At 43.9% G+C, this 16,565-nt stretch overlaps 2 protein-coding genes across 3 annotated transcripts in view; one reads left to right on the top strand and one right to left on the bottom strand.

The window, feature by feature from the left end:
• ANKRD6 (ankyrin repeat domain 6) overlaps positions 1-993 on the bottom strand; it is a 228,329-nt gene extending 227,336 nt beyond the window's left edge. For both annotated transcript variants that reach the window (XM_068231138.1, XM_068231139.1), the window contains exon 1: positions 823-993. The gene's annotated coding sequence lies outside the window, so the exon portion shown is untranslated. The remainder of the gene's footprint in view (positions 1-822) is intronic.
• The window catches only part of RRAGD (Ras related GTP binding D), an 83,804-nt gene continuing 67,898 nt past the window's right edge, over positions 660-16,565 (top strand). The window contains exon 1 of the mRNA XM_068231142.1: positions 660-930. Coding sequence (XP_068087243.1) covers positions 795-930 — 136 coding nt within the window. The 5' untranslated portion in view covers positions 660-794. The remainder of the gene's footprint in view (positions 931-16,565) is intronic.

The following is a 16,565-nucleotide window of genomic DNA, read 5'->3' as shown; positions in this document are numbered from 1 at the left end:
ATTGTCTGATGTAGTAAAGGTGTGGGCACCTTTACTAAACATTGCGATACAAAGATAATACACAATTGAAAAAATGAATACACAATTGAAAAGGTCCACTAATACACTGTATGTAAAGGTGGAAAAGGAGTACCTTCATGCCACAGCAGTGAAAACACAGAGGGAAATCTATCTGAATGAACAATGCACAACTTGTAGTATAGCAATCAAATACAAAAAATAAGATTTATATATAACAACAATTTGTTTCACTCATGACTGTGCCATCAGTAACATCACCAGAATCAGATACAACATTTTGATACAGGAATGATTCACTGTAAGACACACCCTTCGTTTAAATGGACAGCAGACATCTATAGGGATAAAGCACACATGTATAAAGACTAGCTCTCCAAAACATGAATCATCAGTGAATGTTATTCTGCTATCAACTTACATTATTTTTATTATTTTATTTGGCAAAAAGAGGCAAACCACTAATGTGAAGCTAGTGGCTTTCTCACAGCAGATCTGGGGTGGTGAAAAGGCTGCTGGTTGGCGTCTGGCTACCTGTTGGCATGTGACTGCAGAAGTTGTGCATAATACGCTACACAGACAGACTAGCAGCTGTCCCGACCCCAGCCCCGACTGCCGAGCCTCACCCGCTGAGGGTCACACTGCCAGGATCCGCACTGACCGCGGCTCACACAATAGAGGACCCTGCTGGGGAAATCTGCGCACACCGCTGGCAGCATGCTGTGCGCATTACCTGCAGCACACATAGCTTCTCAACACCTGACTTCTTGCCAAGAATGTCCGAGAGGGAACACCGGAACTTACCTGTTGCTGTTCCTGGACCGAGACTGCTGGGGCTATCAGGAAAGCATGGGCTCCGTCCCGAGGTGCAGATTCTTCTAATCCTCCTGTACACAGCACTCCAGCACGGATGTGAGTGGCTGACTAGGCTCTTGTTTTCTATACGTTAGATTTGCTATTCACCAGGTACTCAAATATTTTCATCACATAGCAAGTGTGTATTCTCAATGAGTGATCATGGTGACATCTACTGGAACAAAGTGTGAATTACAAGTCTTAAGGCCTGTACACTCATAGATGAATGATGTTTCATTAAATGTGTTGTATAGGTACTATTTATTATTTGTTTGTCATTAATTATAAATTAATTATGTCTAATTTAGTAGGGTTCTTCAAGGAAAAAGAACACAATGCTCTTTTCTTTTGGCCAAAATATAAAATAATCTGTAGGGAGAAAAGGTGATTCCCAGGAACTCTCCCACTCGTCCATAATGGATCTCTCTTTTTTATCCATGTCCTTTGTCCACTGGCACTGTGGTGAAATATCCCATGAGTGTCTTAATACAGCAGTCCACATTTACAATGCTTCTCCCAATCTCAGCTCTGGTAAGCGCACAACAGCATTTTCAAAGGCACTCCCATACCTCAATGCCAAGTACCGGAAGGGGTGGGGATGGTGCTATCAAGGTGGTTCTATGCAGGAATGGACACATAAGCATTTATACTTACCTGGTATTTCCTCCAACCCACTGTAGGGGGGCTATATAGATGCACTCTTAGCGAACGGCACATGTGCAGAATGCTCCTGGCCCCAGAAGCAGATAAGGGGGTGTGCATGTCCGGAACCACATGCGCGCAGTGGAGAGCGACTGACGGCAACTGAAGAATTTACTGGAGAAGATTGCAGAAGAACATAGTGGCCCTGGAGAACATCAAGGGAGCCCACGTCCTACAGGAGGATGGAGGAAGCCCCAGGTAAGTATAAATGCTTATGTTTATAAACACTTGTGTTTCCTTTATGCATATGGAGAGAGGAGGAGTCTGAAATATTGATGTAGGTAACAGTTCAGGGCCATCTCTGCTGGGACTCTAGCATGTGAACAGTGTCCCCCTCTCCCCATCAATGGGTCATTGAGCAAACTGCCAGCTGTATCGACTCTGCTGACTGCAGGCCAAGAGCATTGGTCTTCTAATCAGATACACCTTAATGTCGTCATATCTCTGTAGACTTATCTTAAAGGGTACCTGTACTGAGTAAAATTATTTAAAATAAACACATGAGGTAACTTCAAATGAACATTACATAGTTACCTTGCCATCAGTTCCTCTCAGAAGCTCACCATTTTCTTCTGACAATGATCCCTTCCAGTTCTGACAACATTTTGTCAGAACTGAAATATATCAGTTGCTGTCAGTTATATATCAGTTGCTTTCAGTTACTGCTGAGAGGAGAACTGATGTGTCCATGTTTCCCTATGGCTCAAATGGGCAATATTACAGTTTAACTGTGTGCTGACCAGGAAGCTGTTATGGGGTAATGGCCATTTTTAAAATGGAGGATGGAGAATTCCATTGATCACAGTGGACAAACAGAACACAGGAGAGGAGAAAGAGATTGATGAATAGACTACACAGCAGGTAAGTATGACTTGTGTATGGTTATTTTGACTTTTAATTTTCAGTACAGGTTTTTTTTAATAGCAACAGTTTGTCTTTCAGACAAGTTCCTCCTCATCCTTTCTCAAGTAGATTCATATTCGCAGCTTGACAAAATTATCCAACTTACCTGTAAGACTGCAAGTCTTTCTCCTGCAAAGAAAATTAGGACACACTGCACTAGAGAGGTCTACTATTTGGGGTTGTATCCACTAAAGCTTTTCCAGTCATTGGGCCTCTGTCTTGCATTTTTTTTCATACTACAAGGTAGACTTTGAAACTCTTTCATAGTTAATTTTGAGAAGAATATGTTGTCTATATATGCAAATACAGTAATACTTTACTTTTTGTTTTCCTCAGCATATTGATGCTCCTCCCTTTTATTTCATAGCTAGTCCCTATACATATGGTGTCATGGTGGCAACAGGATATTGGAAAATTGTGTCCTGAAATATGTGAAATGTAATTTCCTGTCATATCATCTTGGCAGCATAGCTAGCCTATCTCTTACAGGCTCTTTCACACTGAGTCTGATATGCTGTTTAACAAGGGATAATATCATTGCAATGGGATGCAATGATATTCCTATGGGGATTTCACTTTGAGTGATCTCATGCAGTAATGCACCAAATGCTGTGTGTTAACTGCATAATGAGTGTGTTTACATTGGCAGTGAGACATACTGTCATTGTACTGAGTGCCTCACGGTATGGTTACTGTGCAATGCAACTTTTTAGCTGCTTTGGGATCCTAACAGAACACCTGAGTTAGGATAGCAGACTTCCTTTTATTCTACTCTGCTCAAAAAAAATAAATAAAGGGTGCACTTAAACAGCACAATGTAACTCCAAGTCAATCACACTTCAGTGAAATCAAACTGTCTCCTTAGGGCCTGTTTCCACTACACGCAGATTGGATGCAGAATGGATGCAGAAAAACTGACTCCAATGAATGCCTATGGGAAAATCTGCATCAGAAAAATCGCCTTTAGTAGAAACAGGCCCATAGGCATTCATTGGAGTCAGTTTTTCTGCATCCATTCTGCATCCAATCTGCGTGTAGTGGAAACAGGCCCTTAGGTAGCAACACTGACAATCAATTTCACATGCTGTTGTGCAAATGGAATAGACAACAGGTGGAAATTATAGGCAATTAGCAAGATATCCCCAATAAAGGAGTGGTTCTGCAGGTGGTGACCACCGACTACATCTCAGTTCCAATGCTTTCTGACTGATGTTTTGGTCACTTTTGAATGCTAGCAGTGCTTTCACTCTAGTGGCAGCATGAGATGGAGTCTACAACCCACACAAGTGGCTCAGGTAGTGCAGCTCATTCAGAATGGCACATCAATGCGAGCTGTGGCAAGAAGGTTTGCTGCGTCTGTCAGCGTAGTTTCCAGAGCATGAAGGCACTACCAGGAGACAGGCCAGTACATCAGGAGACATGGAGGAGGCTGTAGGAGGGAAACAACCCAGCAGCAGGACAGCTACCTCTGCCTTTGTTCAAGAAGAAACGGGAGGAGCACTGCCAGAGACCTGCAAAATGACATCCAGCGGGCCACAAATGTGCATGTGCCTGCTAAAATGGTCAAAAACAGACTCCATGAGGGTGGTATGAGGGCCCGACATCCAAAGGTGGAGGTTGTGCTTACAGCCCAACGGCCACCCAGAGTTGTGCTTACAGCCCAGCAGAAAGGCAATTTCCGGTGCTCTTCACAGATGTAAGCAGGTTCACACTGAGCACGTGACAGACATGATAGAATCTGGAGACATTGTGGAGAACATCCTGCTGCATGCAACATCCTACAGCATGACCGGTTTGGCAGTGGGTCAGTAATAGTGTGGGGTGGCATTTCTTTGGGGGGCCGCAAAGCCCTCCATGTGCTCGCCAGAGGTAGCCTGACTGCCTTTAAATACCGAGATGAGATCCTCAGACACCTCGTGAGACCATATGCTTGTGCGGTTGGCCCTGGGTCCCTCCTAATGCAAGACAATGCTAGACCTCACGTGGCTGGAGCGTGTCAGCAAGGCGAAGGCATTGATGCTATAGACTGGACCTCCCCTTCTCCAGACCTGAATCCAATTGAGCACATCTGGGACATCATGTCTCGCTCCATCCACCAACACCACATTGCCCTACAGACTGTCCAGGAGTTAGTGGATACTTAAGTCCAGGTCCAGGAGGAGATCCCTCAGGAGACCATCCACAACTTCATCAGGAGCATGCCCAGGCATTGTAGGGAGGTCATACACGCACGTGGAAGCCACACACACAGCACTGAACCTCATTCTGTCTTGTTTTAAGGACATTACATCAAAGTTGGATCAGCCGGTAGTGTTTTTTCCACTTTAATTTTGAGTGTGACTTCAAATCCAGACCTCCATGAATTGATACATTTGATTACCATTGATCATTTTTGTGTGATTTTGTTGTGTTCCCTTTATTTTTTTGAGCAGTATAGTAATCAAACCTGCTAGTCAGGAGGTGGAACTGACCTGCACAAATGCTGCCATCATGTGATGGTGATGCAACAAAAAAGGAAAACAATACATATTATAGGACACAGCTTAAAAAGTTCCTGATTTTGATGTATTGCCTGTTTGTTTTATATTCATGGGTGAATGGGGCCTTGAACCAAATGCTATTTAAATACAAATCAAATGTTCATTAAATATAAATGAAGTACATATTCAAATAAAAATGAAATGCTATTCAGACACAAATGGAATACCTATACGAACACACGTGAGAGGCTGTTCAAATGCAAATGAAATTGAAAGAAAAAAAAGGTTAAAAAACAAAACAAATTATTCTACTACAAAGAGATACTGAAGTGGCTATTTTATTTTTATACCACTCCACAACCATTCAAAAGAACCCACATTTGTCTATGAAAGAGCCACTATTGTTAAAAACATATTGTTAAAAATCAGACTTTGCGTCAAAGTTTTCAGTAGAACATTCCGATAATGGTGAAAATCGCATGGGCAAAAATGATCTGGCTCTAAAGCTAATATTTTGTTGCACAACAAGTGAATCTTGTAGCTCTCAATGGAGTTGATTCACTAAAGCATATTAAGCTTAACCTTTGCAGATAGCCTAGTTTAGAAATTACGAACATTTACACAAATCTATGTAGCAACTTACGTAAATCGCATAACGCACTATATACGTACACTACTTACATTGCATGTTACTCAAGCAACTTAAGTGTTGCATGTATATAGCGCATTACACAATTTACAGTAGCAAGAAAAAGTATGTGAACCCCTTGGAATTATATGAATTGCTGTACAAATTGGTCATAAAAGGTGATCTGATCTTCACGTAAGTCACAACAATAGACAATCACAGTCTGCTTAAACTAATACCACACAAATAATTAAATGTTTCCATGTGTTTATTGAACACACCATGTAAACATTCACAGTGCAGGTGGAAAAAGTATGTCAACCCCAAGACTAATGACATCTCCAAGAGCTATTCGGAGTGAGGTGTCAGCCAACTGGAGTCCAATCAATGAGATGAGATTGGAGGTGTTGATTACAGCTTCCCTGCCCTATAAAAAACACACATTAGTTTTGGGTTTGCTTTTCCCAAGAAACATTGCCTGATGTGAATGATGCCTTGCACAAAAGAGCTCTCAGAAGACCTACGATTAAGAAATGCTGACTTGCATAGAGCTGGAAAGGGTTATAAAAGTATCTCCAAAAGCCTTGCAGTTCATCAGTCCATGGTAAGACAAACTGTCAATAAACGGAGAAAGTTCAGCACTGCTGCTACTCTCCCTAGGAGTGGCTGTCCCGTAGAGATGACTGCAAGAGTACAGCGCAGAATGCTCAATGAGGTGAAGAAGAATCCTAGAGTGTCGGCTAAAACACTAAACAAGAATGGAGTTCATGAGAGGATACCACAGAGGAAACCACTGCTGTCCCCAAAAAAAACATTGCTGCTTGTTTAAAGTTTGCAAAAGAGCACCTGGATGTTCCACAGCAGTACTGGCGAAATAGTCTGTGGACAAATGAAACCAAAGTTTAGTTGTTTGGAAGAAACACACACTAGGGGCCATATGCAATTCACTTTTTCACCAGAGTTTTCTCCAAGGAGATACTTTTTCATCTTTGATTTAAAATAACTTCCCATCACTTTTCAACTAAAAAAGTACAAAAAAGTAGGCATCAAGTATCAAAATTACTTGGCAGCACTTTCAAACAAAACTTATACCTGAATGATTTATCTGCATGGATGTGCAGAGCTCCAATAACTGGACTATATTACACACCTAGCACTCACTACAGGCAAAGGGGGGTGTTAGCTTCAGTGATAAAGTGTGCACAGATTATTACCTAATAGACTTCCCTATGGCGGTGACGGACCCCCTCGGGGAAGACCTAACACTAGTCTAGCAATAGAAACATAATATTTCTCATGCTGCTAATCATAAATGGTATACTGTAACATCTGCGGCTGCGGGCACGCAGGGTGTCTCAGCAGCCGCCTCAGTTCCCTGCTTGGAGGATTTCTCCGTTCCACCGGCGTCTAGCACGCCGGGGACGGAATTGTCATTAGCACATAGGGTTGCTGTATCGCGCGGCCGCGCGCGTAGACAGGACCTTTATGCTGGGAGGAGGCGCATCAGCTGACCCGCTGGTCGGCTGACGTCAGAGGGGACTCACGCCGCTCAGGATTGGCTAATTGTAGTGGGCGCGGCTGTGAGGTTTCCTCTGCTTCTTAAGCCTGCACGATTCACTCGCAACCTGTCTGCTGTTGCGAATACATACGTGTTAGCCCTCAGACCATAGACTAGTATCCGGTGTGCTTTGATCTGGGAGGAAACCAGGGATTTCACACAAGACTAGGACTATTGTTTATTGTATTATTATTGATATTCTGTGTATGACTCTGGGTTATCTCTGACTCCGCTATTGCTTAACGTTTCTGTACCTCTGCCCATCTGATCTAGTTGCTGAACCTCTGCCTGAATACCTACTACTCTTTTGCCTACTGATTCTGTACTGTTTCTGCCTCTCAGTTGCCGAACCTAGCCTGTCTGACCTCTCTATTCACCAGTGGATCCTTGCCACTGGTGAGGTGCTTTCTGATAGTACCCACCAGCTCCTCTGGTGAGGTTTAGTTAAATCTACTCAGTTACTGTTTCTGATAGTACCCACCAGCTCCTCTGGTGAGGTTTCATTAAACAAATCAGTTACTGTTGCACCAAGCACATCTCACTCTGTGTTCCTGTTAGCTATACTTGCATTATTGGTGATTCTGCAGATCACCACATAATCAGGTATAGCGTCTGTATTATTGGTGATTCTGCAGATCACCACATAATCAGACGTCTGTGTTGCTACACCAAAACATTATTTCAATCGTTACAGAACAGCAGACTAAAATATTATGGAGACACTGTGCAATCGGGTTGAACTTTTAACCACGACCGTTAACGATCTCATCAAGACGGTTAACATACAGCAGACTCAGATTGACCAGCTGGCTGAGACAGTTAACCGTCTTAAAGGTCCTAATGCACAAGTGTCCTCCCCTCCAGTTAATGAGCCCAGGATGGCTACTTCCGTAGATTTTCGGGGCATCAGTCTGATTTTCGAAATTTTAAGCACCGTTGCTTATCATATTTTGAATTAAGGCCAGTGTCTTCAGGTACAGAGAGCCAGAGAGTCACATTAATAAAGACTTTATTATCTGGTGATTCGCAATCTTGGGCATACAGTCTCCCCGAGGGTCATTTTTAAAGTATTTTCAACAGATAGCTTGCGCTCAGTCCATACATCCAATAGGGGGAACTTGCTTCTACAAGATTTCTCCTGGGCATAGAAACACCTCAAAATTCAAAAGAAATAAACAAGATAATAGTGCAGACTGCTATGCATCTATTGGCACCCCGCTGGTGTAAACGTAACCATATACACACTACTCGTGAGGTTTAGGGGGCGGGGACCACCACCACCAACTAAGACACAGGCTCTCCCCTCCAATCTGATGTGCTCCCTGCTCACCGTCAGTATGTATAATATGCGGCCAGTGGGATCATCAATACACAGCCTTCTGCTCAGTCCACTTGTCACAAGTATGGGCCCAATCTGTATCTCTATAGAGTATGCACCTCAAAATAAACAAATCCTCCAATGTGTAAAACCATACATTTAATATCTACTAATTAAAAGTAATGTGCGTACATCATAGTTTCTTTAAAAGTAACATGTCACAAGCATAATACCGATCTCCCCTCCAGGGCCACGGCTCAGCTCGCTCTCGTATCCATCGTGTCCAGCGTTCCTCACACTTGTTGTCCTCCTCGCTGCTCCAAGCCACGCCCTACCGGTTTCGTCACAGTGCGTGACTCAGTTATATATGATGACCCCGATTTAGCTACAACATCACAGAGAAAACTTAAGACCCTCAGACAAGGGCATAGCTCTGTCCAAACTTACGCTGCTGAGTTTAGGAGGTGAGCGGTGTCAGCCAGATAGGGGCAGTATGCATTATTAGATTGTTTTTTGTCAGGATTATCCGATGCAGTGGCTGATCTTATGTTAGGTCACCCTGAGCCTAAGTCAGTTGATAAGGCCATTTCCCTGGCAATTAAAATTGTTCGCCGAGTGCGATACCAGAAGCAGACTCGAGGCAGAACGCCAGGGAGACTTGCTTCTGGCATGTTCTCTCCTCCTGTTCCTCCCTCTCCTCCGCCAGATGAGCCGATGCAAATTGGACAGTCCAAGCTCACTGAGGTTGAGAAGAACAGGAGGCGTATCGAGAGACTCTGTCTTTATTGTGCAGAGAAAGGGCATATCGTAGCAAATTGTCCCAGGAAGGCGGAAAACTCCATCGCCTAGGTGTAGCTGGAGGTACTACCCCAGGCGATCCAGTCTTACCTCTGTTATGATCGCTGCTGCAGCAGGTATTGCTGGCAGTAGTAGTGCTGCTGAGGCAGTTCTGATCTCTTTCCATGCAAGCTGCATAGCTTTGTCTGCCTTTCCCTGCTGTCAGCTTGTTACTGATTATCATTCACCTGTGTGGGAATCTGCATGTCTGCTCCCATTGGATGACCTCAGTATAAAGATCTGCTTCCTGCAGGGTTTCCTTGGGCTATCATAGTTTCAGTGTAAGCTAGTCTTGCTGTTGCTCAGCCCCAGACCGTGTTTCTTGTTCTAAAGATACTTTGCTGGTTTTGCATCATATATTGGTTCATTGCCCATATATATGCATACCAGCACGTTTATTATTTTCCTTGTATTCGTGTTACGTTGATACATCAGTGACGCTGATATATACGTACACGAACTGTTTATATCCTGTGTTCAGTTAGTCAGTTCCAGCACGTTTTGGTGGATGCGCGTATCGTGATCGCCCGTGTTGAGCTAGTTATCCTGTTCCTGGTCTCGTTTGTGGATTGCGTTCATCTCTGCGAAGAGATAGCGAATCCTTCTGAATCCTGTCCTGTTTCCGTTTGTGGATTGCGTTCATCTCTGCGAAGAGATAGCGAATCCTTCTGAGTCCTGTTCCCTGTATTGCTCCAGTTCTAGTCAGTGTTCCTGCTTATGTCATATATCGGTTCATTGCCGATATATACATATGTTAGTCAGACGTTACAAATAGTTTCATTGATAGCTGTAATTGTAATACGCTAGGAAAACATACTTATTGTATATTTATCTGTGTTACGTTCATCTATCTTGATCCTGCTATTTCCTGACTATCCTGTCCTGTCTTTGTGAGGCACGCCATCGCTGCAAACGCATTGGCTGCCTCATTCCAGTCTGTCTTGTTGTGGACGCTTGCTGTCACTAAGTAGTGGCTAGTAAAGCAAGCGTTCATTCTGTCTACCTGTCCTGATCTCCTCAGTTCTGGTTTATGCGCTCAGCGCTACTTTGCGCTGAGACGTTTTCACGAAAGTATTGTTTGTGGCTGTTCGGATCTGCATCGGCTCTGTGCGCCACAATCTCCTATTGGAGTCAGTCCTCTCCTCCACTAAACTGGGGATATCCTGATTCCTTGTGCTGGTGTGTGTACCCCCTTCACGTCAGCTTATGCATCGCGTGCTGACCGTGGAGAATACACCTCCAAGCCTGACAACCTCTAAAGAATAAGCGTGTACTGCTCCCGTGTTCTATTACCTGGGAGGATCAAGTCCATTCCACCCAGGCTTTTGTAGACTCGGGTTCTGCAGTTAATGTAATGGCATATGATTTCACCATTAAGTTTGGTTTTCCTCTCCTTCCTGTGGGACGTCAGATTATAGTGACTGCAATGGATGATTCACCGTTGCAAGGGAAATTACCACTCACTCAGACTCCGTTATTGTTGTGTCAGTTGGGGGTATTGCATAAAGAACAGATACAGTTTTTGGTTCTAGAGATGTCTACCTCCACAGTGATTCTCGGTATACCGTGGCTTAGAAAACACTCCCCTCAGATTGACTGGAGTTCCAGACAATTGTTAGCCTGGTCCTCCTACTGTCATCATCATTGTTTGGAGAAAGTCACAGTAGGAGCTACCGAGATCCAAGTGGAAGGGTTACCATCTCACTCCTCTGGTTCCACTGATATTGAGGCCTGGAAGGACTGGGCAACTATGCTGAGTCCATTTCAGCAGGAAGCCCCAGAAGGGAAACTAGATGGAGTTCTATTTGTACCTCTTCAATTCAGATTTAAGATTCTTCATATGTTTCACTCCCATAAGAATGCAGGTCACCCTGGTGTTGCCCGTACGCAGGAGTTATTGGACAGATGTGTTTGGTGGCCCTCCATTGTATCTGACTGTAAGGACTTTGTGGGGGGCTGTTCTGTTTGTGCCAGGAGCAAACCCTCCAGACAAGCTCCCATTGGCACTTTACAGTCACTACCCGTGCCTGAGCAGCCATGGACACACTTGTCCATGGACTTTATAGGGGAACTGCCCAGGTCTCAGGGAAAAACTGTCATATGGGCGGTAGTCGATAGGTTCAGTAAAATGGCCCATTTAATTCCTTTGGATGGACTCCCCTCTGCTCAAGAACTGGCAGAGCTCTTCATTCACCACATTTTTCGTTTACATGGTATCCCGGAGAATGTGGTGTCAGATAGGGGAGTCCAGTTCATCTCCAAATTTTGGAGGGCCTTTTGTAATCATCTGGGCATGAACCTATCATTTTCCTCCGGCTACCACCCACAGACAAATGGGCAAATGGAAAGGGTTAACCAGTCCCTGGAACAGTTCCTGAGGTGTTAATGTGGCAGACGCCCAGACTGATTGGGCCAAGTTCTTGCCGTTTGCAGAGTTTGCCCATATTAATTTGAAGAGTTCCTCCTCGGGGTTCTTTCCGTTTCAGGTTGTGACGGGGAGATCTCCTAAGTTCTCTTCTTTGCCTGTGGTGGCATCTCCTTTTCCAGCACTGGAGGAGTGGCAGGGAACCTTGAAGGAGATCTGGGCCTTGGTTCAGAAAAATCTCAAGAAGGCTTTTGTAACCCAGAAAAAACAGGCAGACAGAAGACGTTAGGGAGAATGGGACTTTGCACATTTAATTATTTGTGTGGTATTAGTTTAAGCAGACTGTGATTGTCTATTGTTGTGACTTAGATGAAGATCAGATCAATTTGTGCAGAAATCCATATAATTCCAAAGGGTTCTTTTTCTTGCTACTGCAGTGCACACTAGGATTTTTAGTGGATCAACTACTATGAGACTTCAGGACAAGGCAACAGGTATACTGGACCACCCTTCCTAACTGCATAATGGGAGATATGTGTGGTATTAAATATGGTAAGCCGCTAGTTGTTTTCAACAAAAACACTTTAATTATATATGATCTTTTCTAGTTGTACCAACAAAGGCATACAGGCCATTTTAGAATATCGTTGCAGACTAGGCTTCATTCACACTAAGGGCTCATTTCCACTGTACAGCGCAGGAGCCATGCGTCAGCACGGCTCTGCATTGCACGGTATTTCCCGGGGGCTACACTTGCGATCCAATTAATGATAATGATTGGGATTGCGGGCGCAATCGCCACAAACTGCAGGCAACCATGTGCTGCGATTCAGTGGTGAATCGCAGCACATGTATGGAAACATCAGAAAGTGCAGTCTATGCACTATTTGATGTCCCTGCAATCACGTTTCCATAAGGCTGAAAGCGCACATATGGAAACGAGCCCAAAGGCCTTGTTCACACTATACACGCTGCCGTGTGTATTTCGGCAGCTCGTATGGTATGCGATCAGCAAAAACATCAGAAGTGCATAGAGAGCACTTCTGACGTTCAGACTATGCATTTTGCACAGCAGTGTGATGCGCTATTGCACTGCTGCATGCATTTTTGGCAAAGTGCATCGCTGATCCCATTCACTGTAATGAACGGGATCAGCAGCGCAACGCATGGCAACGCAGATAACGTGCGATCAGGTGCGTTTGCGTCCCAAACGCATGGCCATAAGCGTTGCCTAATGTGAATGATGCCTTAGGGCTTGTTTCCATGCCACTGTGCTGCACGTCACTTCTCCTTTTTCCTGGAGCTCTCTCCCACAGTTTGTCTGTCATGCTCTGAGCCTGGAAGCCTTCAAACACACCTTTTCATACAAGCCTGTAATCTGTAATGGTCACTCTTTGGAGACATATTCCCATCTACATCTGTTGTTAAGGCTCACTGCCTCATCTGCTAGCCCCAAGTCTTCTCACCTAGGGCTATATGCAATTCTCTTTTTTTCAAGCTAAATAAGCCCAATTTGTCCAACCTTTCTTGGTAAGTGAGATCTTCCTTCCCTCTGATTAATTTAGTTTCCCGTCTTTGTACCCATTTTAGAAGGTTAATGTCCTTTCTATTGTGTGGTGCCCAAAACTGTATCCCATACTCCAGCTGCGGCCCCACAAGTTTCTTATACAGAGAGAGTCGTATACTAGGATCTCAAGATTCAATTTCCGGTTTTATAAATCTCAGGATTTTATTTGCTTATCTACCGCTGCTTGGCATTGTATACGGTTACTTAACTTGTTATCAACCAATGCCAATTATTTCATATGATGCTTTACTACTGGTAGGTCAAAGATGCATGACTTTACATTTATCAACACTAAATTGCATCTATCATGTGCCTGCCCATATGGTACATAGGTAGATACCTCTGTGTACACAGGAAAACAATAGAACGCAAGTAATTATGTTTTAGCTGTGTGACAATATATATCAACAATCAATGAGAAAAACAACAACAGTGAAGATAAAATAGTTATCCAACACAGAAAAAAAGTAAATAAAAAGTCATAAAACAAACAGGTTCTACAAATGGCAAGGATAACATAGTATAGGCCAACAGCAGATTCCAGTAAACAGAGCTGGGTGCCTGTGAACTATAACAGTCATACAATAAAAAACATGCAAAAAAGGAACGGAAATTCGGCAGTTTGCGATTTTAATTCATCAAGTAGAAACAGCATACAAAAGGTCATGACAGCTTCATGTGACAATTGCATGTGTTAGATTGTTACTTATCTGCAGGGGCAAGCTGTGGTGCTGTGCTGTGATCAATGGGGGTGCAGTGGGCGACTGAGGTGCACGGCCTAACGACCGTTTCGCGGAGAGATTTCTAGCTTTGGAAAAAAATACATCAAAATCACTGTAAAAAAAAAATAAATAGTGAAGAATATCAGCAAGGCTATACAGATGGCATTTGCAACTTAATTGTCTTTTTTTGCTTTGGTCTCTTCTCTCTAGAGCCGGGCAGTTAGCAGCACAGAAAGCTGCACCCCTCTAACCTTGGCTCTCCTCTCAATAATTGCACAGGGTACCCAACCTTCCAGTCAGGGGCGTAGCATTAGGGGTTGCAGAGGTAGCCACCGCATCAGGGCCCTTGGGCCAGAGGGGCCCCCGAAGGGCCCTCCCTCAACTACAGTATTGAAATGAAAAAAGAACAAAAAACTGGCACTAAATGCGGCAGGGATGGATGCCAGGTCACACTGGGCTTACCTGCAGCGTGCTCCCAAGCAGTGCAAAGTCCAAGTCAATCAAGGAAGAGAGAAGGGCACTGCTGCATAAAAATACCCTTTATTGTGACCGGGTCGACACACAGGTTACAGCAGTGGGGGGAGGAAAGTTGTCTGACAGCTGTTTCGCAAGGATTAACCTTGCTTCATCAGAGTCTCTGATGAAGCAAGGTTAATCCTTGCGAAACAGCTGTCAGACAACTTTCCTCCCCCCACTGCTGTAACCTGTGTGTCGACCCGGTCACAATAAAGGGTATTTTTATGCAGCAGTGCCCTTCTCTCTTCCTTGATCGACTTGGACTCAACTACAGTATTGGCTCTCTATTGGTCCTGTGCTCATAATAATCACTTCTGTAGATACTTTTGAATAGTGGTAATTATTAACAAACTGCTCTCCATCCCCTACTTGCACCTCTGACACTGGTTGTCATTGGCAGGTTTTGGTGCAACGTATCAATTGCTATGTATAGAGTGCTTGGGGGGCCCCACTGTAAAACCTGCATCGGGGCCCACAACTCCTTAGCTACACCACTGCTTCCAGTCAAAGAAATAATAATATAATAAATAATCATAATCTGATCAGAGCTGGATCTATCTGATCAAATCTCTCCACACACCGAATGTTGATTTTTAATAGATTTCAGCCTGAAATCTATTAAAAATCTATTTAACCACTTAAGCCCACAGGGTTGTTTATTTTTTGCATCTGAGAAACTTTCACCTCCTATTCATTTGCCAATAAGTTTATCACTACTCATCACAATGAAATTATCTATATCTTGCTTTTCCTGCCACCAATTAGGCTTTCTTTGGGTGATACATTTTGCTAAGAATTAATTTATTCTAAATCCATTTTAACAGCAATATTAACCTTCCTGGCGGTAAGCCCGAACTGAGTTCGGGCTATGCCGCCGGAAGGCACCGCTCAGGCCCCGCTGGGCCGATTTGCATAATTTTTTTTTGCTGCACGCAGCTAGCACTTTGCTAGCTGCGTGCAGTGCCCGATCGCCGCCGCTACCCGCCGATCCGCCGCAATTCCTCTCGCCGCGGCCGACCCCCCCCCCAGACCCCGTGCGCTGCCTGGCCAATCAGTGCCAGGCAGCGCTATGGGGCAGATCGGAGTCCCCTCTGACGTCACGACGTCGATGACGTCGGTGACGTCATCCCGCCCGTCGCCATGGCGACGGGGGAAGCCCTCCAGGAGATCCCGTTCTTTCAACGGGATCTCCGGATCTCCGATCGCCGGCGGCGATCGGAGGGGCTGGGGGGATGCCGCTGAGCAGCGGCTATCATGTAGCGAGACTTTGTCTCGCTACATGAAAAAAAAAAAAAAAAATTAAAAAAAAAGATTTGCTGCCCCCTGGCGATTTTTTTGCAAACCGCCAGGAGGGTTAAGAAAGAAATGGAAAAAAAAATCATTATTTCTCAGTTTTTGGCCATTATAGTTTGAAATTAATACATGCTACCATAATTAAAACCCATGTATTTTATTTGCCCATTTGTCCCGCTTATTACACCATTTAAATTATGTCCCTATCACAATGTAATGGCGCGATATTTTATTTGGAAATAAAGGTGCATTTTTTTCATTTTGCGTCCATCACTATTTACAGACCCTTAGGTAGTAACTATTTATTTATGTTTTGTTTTTAATTGTCTTTTTTTTTTATTACAAATTTTACTTGGGTAATTTTTGGTGAGGTAAACAGCTAATTTTTTTTTTAATGTAAAAAATGTATTTATTTATTGAAAAATGGATGTGAGTGTAGTTTTACTATTTGGCCACAAGATAGCCACAGTCAAAAAGTCCTGGAAGCGTGATCGTACGCTTCCAGGAAGCATTAGGAGGATGGGAAACTTTTTGTTACTCAGAAAAACCACAGCCTCTGATTAGAGGCTGCAGGGGGCTTTCATCAATGAATGGGATCTATAATCCCATTCATTGATTGCTGGGCTAACGGCCTGTGGTGGGAGATAGGCTTAAGTGGTTAACTGCAGCGTGGCACTGTTCAGTGCAGTCGATCTGCCTCCGCTTCTGACACGCCACTGATTGATATCTCCTGCCTGGTATGATCGACCGTTTCAATCGATTTTGGCTGAAAATCAATGGACTGGTCAATCAGGAAAGCATGT

The sequence above is a fragment of the Hyperolius riggenbachi genome, chromosome 4 (genome assembly GCF_040937935.1).
Source record: "Hyperolius riggenbachi isolate aHypRig1 chromosome 4, aHypRig1.pri, whole genome shotgun sequence".
Taxonomy (NCBI): Eukaryota; Metazoa; Chordata; class Amphibia; order Anura; family Hyperoliidae; genus Hyperolius; species Hyperolius riggenbachi.
This window is presented reverse-complemented; position numbering and strand designations above follow the sequence as displayed.